General features: G+C 35.2%; 1 protein-coding gene across 1 annotated transcript; it reads left to right on the top strand.

The window, feature by feature from the left end:
- Nucleotides 1-3,672: 3,672 nt before the first annotated feature.
- On the top strand, nucleotides 3,673-4,631 carry LOC106476449 (carbohydrate sulfotransferase 1-like; the record flags this gene model as incomplete). The annotated part of the gene is made up of 1 exon (XM_013937108.2): nucleotides 3,673-4,631. A coding segment is annotated over one exon (959 nt), but the record flags the coding sequence as incomplete, so codon positions are not given.
- Nucleotides 4,632-5,619: the final 988 nt, after the last annotated feature.

Raw genomic sequence — 5,619 nt, 5'->3', positions numbered from 1 at the left:
TATATATATATATATATATATATATATATATACATGCATACACTGTTGTATATGTATACAATCATTATACATTGTCAAGCATTGTAGTAAAAGTTAAGAAAAACTACCGTTATACTCCAAATAAATGAAAAAGAATATATTTCTCTGGAGTGTGAAAGTCGTTTTTTCTAAACTTTTATCAAAATATGTAAATTCCTCCAGTTTTCACTACAAATTTTGAAATACAACAACAAAAAAGCATTGTAGTAGTTTATAACATATTGCATCCGACTCCCGCATGAATTAATTCAGTCATGTTTGAGCCATCTTTTGAAACTCTGCTTGGTTGCAACAGTGGTGTCATCTAGGAACTGTCCAACTCGATTTATATCTCAGGCATCATAAAAAATCAAATTAAATAAATTTTTTTAGCTAAAAGTGTAATAATTCAGGATTAATATTCGTGTTGTTACTACTGTAAGTCAATATACACTCAGAGGAAACACAACTTTTTTGTTGCTTGAAGAAGCAGCATACTTCCAGGTAAATAGGTGTGAATCTAGCAAGTACAGGGTGGCATGTTTTATATTGTTCTCAACACTTGGCTAGATTATGGGAACGAGTACTTGAAAATGTCAGATGACTTTTCAACATTAAAAAAGTCAGTGGCTCAGGAGGCAAGAGCACAATGCTCTTTCAGTCTCTGGTATTTTAATATAAGGATAATCCTATTTTATGAAGTAAATCATGCAGTAAACAAAAATGTAATGCTTGTATCATATTGTGAAATACCACCCGACAGCTCATAAGACAAGAGTCGCAAAACCTTTCAACTGAGTTTTTGAACTCTTGCTAACATCTTTAGTTGTTATAATTATTGAGGTACTAGGTGTTATATCTATTCGCTCCCGTTGCCTTAACTTCTGTGGACTGAGTAGTAATCATACACTGTAGTACAAACACATTGATTCATGTTACCACATGGGGACTCAGAAAGCAATGGTTGTGACACCTTTTCAGTTGCTGGCTTTCCAATCATATAAATGCCATAGCTGGTGATGATAGAGTAGCAGTAACAAAATATAGTTTCCACATTCTGCTAGACAATACTACTCAAAGCAATGAATGCTATTTTCATTCAACCATTGGTTACTCAAACAAATGGCTGACTATCTTAGCTGTTGTGAATAAAATGGTGATCCTACAATGTATTACATACACTATATCTCAGTGTCTCTCGACAGTTAGGAAGTAAAGCTTGCAAAGTCCTTTCAGTCATTGTTTTCTTGATAAAACAACCATCCTAGCTGGTGATACTCAAGTGGTAATCACAGAATGTAGTTCATACATTTCACTAAAAACAATGCTCAGAAGGTTTACTAAGTCCTTTCAGTCATTGTTTTCTTGATAAAACAACCATCCTAGCTGGTGATACTCAAGTGGTAATCACAGAATGTAGTTCATACATTTCACTAAAAACAATGCTCAGAAGGTTTACAAAGTCCTTTCAGTTGTTGAATTTTTTACCAAACATCCATTTCAATTATTTTCAATCAATCAATCTTACACATATCGATTGGATAGTTGATATCTGTGTCCTGTCCATCATTCATAACTGTTTATCACCTTTATCTTGTGGTTTGTCATGGACCACCAGATAATTCTCTCTCTCGTCAGATGAATCAGTATGATCGAGACGTCATCCTTGCCATCCTTTGACTTATTAATCTCATCCTCAGTGCTCTAAAGGTTTGTCTGCAACATGTAGATGCAGTTTAATGACGTATTATACACACTTTCATTTATCTTGAATCCATTGTAACATATACATTAATGGATCAACTTGTTGGAGACAGGTATGGATCAGTGCAGCTTGATCCAAGCTGCTTCTGTTTAGCCAATACTTACTAGAAGCAGACCCAATCTTCACACTGAACTTTTATTTTTGTTACTTACTGTCTGATCATAACACTTCTGTTATCGAGCAGCTTTCCTTAGTTGTTGTTTGGCGAACTTGTGTGCATTGATAATTATAGACCTCAGCCACTCCACATGTTCCTAACATTGAGGAATGTCTTCTCTTGGGTAGGACCGTATGAGTACGTGTGGCAAACGGCCTATATATCCTAGTTTTGTTGCTCTATTTGCCATCATCGTATGTGGCAAGTGTCCATCCCAATCAGTTATGTTAGGATTAACAAACATTGCAAGCGTCCATTTGGTAGCCTGTGTTACACATTCTGCCAAACTATCAGATGGGGGTGATAAATTGAAATATACTTCATCACAACACTTTACACAACTCAGTAAGTAGTTGGTTGTTGAAATAAGTTCCCTGATCCATGTGAATTTCTTTTAGTACTCTAAACCAGTGTTTCCCAAAGTGTGAGCCACGGCCGTAAAGCTTTTTCTGGGGGGGGGGGGCACCAATAAATAGGCCGAAAACAAAGATGCTGAATTAATTTTAATTCTAAATAAACAATAAGCCGATAAAAATTATGTTGAATTAATTAAACGATACAGTATGTCGAAAGGAGATGTTATTGTTTTTACTACGGCACTGTTTTTCAATCATCATTCTAAAGTAGTGGGGGGAGGATTATAAATTCACATTTTAAGGCATTTTAATAAGTTGGGGGAGGGCCTCAAACTTTTTTATTCAATCAATGGAGCCTCAGACTAAAAGAGTTTGAGAACCACTGCTATCATAAGTGAAAGAATGTGTTGATATACTGATCAATAAACAAACTTTGATCATCTTTGTGAAATAACCAATAAGTGACTAGTATGTATAAATGAGCTCTCACATTTTTCAGGAGTGGGCCAGTAATATCCAGGGCTAATCCTACGCATAGGAAATCCAACATTTCTCTGATGCAGTTCGCCCTACCTTGGCTTGTTCTTTATCTGGGCAGAAATGGAAATCTCTGGCCATCTTGTCAAACAGCTACTTTAAAATAAGGATAAATATATACATTTCTATACGTTTCTGCAAACGCAAAGTATAATTTATCATAATTTTCCCGCGTCATGTAGAAAATACCGTGCCTCAAATAATGTATATAATGATTATTTGTGAAATGTGAGTCATGTAGAAAATACCGTGATTCAAATAACGCTGAGAATACAATAGGGTAAGCAATAACCTTTTGGAGTTTAAAGATAATTAAAACAAAAAGGAAAATAACAAATTAATAAAGGAATGAGGTGGATTTCTAGTAATTTACTAGATATTACATGTGTATCACTGCTCAGCATCGTCTTGATGCTACTATTAGACAGCCTGTAAATTTTTAGAAGAATAAACTTACATGTTATTTTTCTACAGTTCTACAGCTATTTACACGAGAGAGAAATTCGAGAGGAGTTTATGTGTTTACAATAAATATTTGTATCCGTAAAGTAAAGCTCTACCAGTGTGTAAATATATTTAATTTTAATTTTTTTTGCAATATAGCAGATAAGATCAAACTCAAAATAACAAGCGTTTCGTGTCGTTAAGTGATACTAAATATTTCAATATAACATGATGTATTACCAGTTTCTTAATATTAACTGAACCATGACTGAAACGTTTCATTAAAGTTCAAATGGTACTGACTTAGTAGTTTTGTTAAAGTAACGTATAATTAGTGAAGATTAAGTAACGAAGTGTAGATTTTTATGTTGATATATATTTTATATTTCCTTCAGTCCCGGTCTTAACGAAGACACAATTCGTACACCGGAGAAATAACACAGAAAAAGTCCGTGTTTTACTACTGGGGCATGCTCGTAGTGGCTCTACTTTAGTAGGACATCTCCTCCAGAGTCAGCCAACCTCATTTTACCACTTCGAACCTCTGTATAGTTATAGGCACAAACTGGAGGCACTGCGTGAGCCACCAGATCAGAGTTTTCTCAAGGATCTACTCACGTGCAGCTTCGCAGGCAGAGAGACCTATCTTAGGATGATTCAAAATAATTTAGGTCAGATGTCATACCAATTCAATATACAATACGTGAATATGTGCAGGAAAGGGGAGGATATCAGGCCATGCTTTAGATCAGCAACAATAAGTCGTTTCTGTAAAAAACAGACTTTTCACATCATTAAAACAATTCGACTCTCTTTAAAAAACGCCATCGAATTTTCTCGAAACAATCCAGATCTGGATCTGAAAATCATCTACCTTGTCCGAGACCCACGTGCCATAATAAACTCACGCTGGTACGGAGTGGCGTCTCGGTGGTGTCGAGAGGCCAGTATTTGCTTTTCTTTGAAGACGTTTTGCCAGAATTTTATAGAAGATTTAGAAGAAATATGCAACTTAAAATTTGTAGATAAACAAAACTTTTTATTCTTACGTTATGAAGACTTAGTTCATCGTTCTTATGAAACAACACTTCGAATTTTTAAGTTTCTTGGTTTCGAAAAGCTTTCTAATGAGACTGCGTACTTCATAAAGAAACACATACAACGCCACCCTAACAAAAGCGTGAAGAAGGCTACAATGTGGCTGAAATCTATGAGCGTTAGTGACGTTCTTTCAGTTGAACAGCAGTGCTCGGGTGTTTTCAATAAACTGCAGTATCCCCAGCTTGGCAAATACGGATACAAGTTGAACATTTCCAAGACATACCAAGAACTGGAACATTCTATTTTGTGTTAACTGGAAGAAGAATGGATATTTTGTTTCTTTCCTAATTACAACTAAAAGTCATTTTGCATTAAGAACAAATTATATTTAAAAACATATCCAGTTCGTAATTATATTGGTATATCATAAGGATTTTTAAAAAAGTGATTTTTAGTTTGTTTTTATAAGCTTCAAAAACTTGAACTAATTATTTTGCTTACTATTTTATTACACGTTTTTGAAATATTCTTTCTGAATTATTTTTTTAAATCCTTCTGTAGTACATATACTCTTGTTTTAATGTCTTTGTTTTATAGAACAGAAGTTCCGATCTTTACTGCAGTACACTCGATTGGGTACTTACCTAACTTAACCAAGTATTATATTTTCACTAGGTACATCATTCGCTGTTCGGCCCGGCATGGCCAGGTGGTTAGGGCGCTCGACTCGCAATCTGAGGGTCGCGGGTTCGAATCCCCGTCACTCCAAACATGCTCGCCCTTTCAGCCGTGGGGGCGATATTACGTGACGGTCAATCCCACTATTCGTTGGTAAAAGAGTAGCCCAAGAGTTGGCGATAGGTGGTGATGATTAACTGCCTTCCCTCTAGTCTTACACTGCTAAATTAGGGACGGCTAGCGCAGATACCCCTCGTATAGCTTTGCGCGAAATTAAAAAACAAAACAAAAAAACATTCGCTGTTGTTTATTTGTCTGGAAACAGTTACAGCCCCATGATTCACTGATTTTAATACGAATAATCTTTACTGTGTAATTGCACTTTCCACCAAAACTACACTGTTAGGGTAGTCCAATGTGAAGTGAACTCACTAGATGTTAAAACTTGACATAATGAGTGAATGAGACAGCACGCTTATTGGACAAACAAAGAATATAAATAAATAATTCAATCATTGTAAATACAATAAGATATTTATTGTAATACAATAATCCAACATTGACAAGCTATGAGGAGCTCTTTTACTCATCAAAAATTATTTACGATGAAAAGACACATTTAT

Source organism: Limulus polyphemus, unplaced genomic scaffold (assembly GCF_000517525.1).
Source record: "Limulus polyphemus unplaced genomic scaffold, Limulus_polyphemus-2.1.2 Scaffold10608, whole genome shotgun sequence".
Lineage (NCBI taxonomy): Eukaryota > Metazoa > Arthropoda > Merostomata > Xiphosura > Limulidae > Limulus > Limulus polyphemus.
This window is presented reverse-complemented; position numbering and strand designations above follow the sequence as displayed.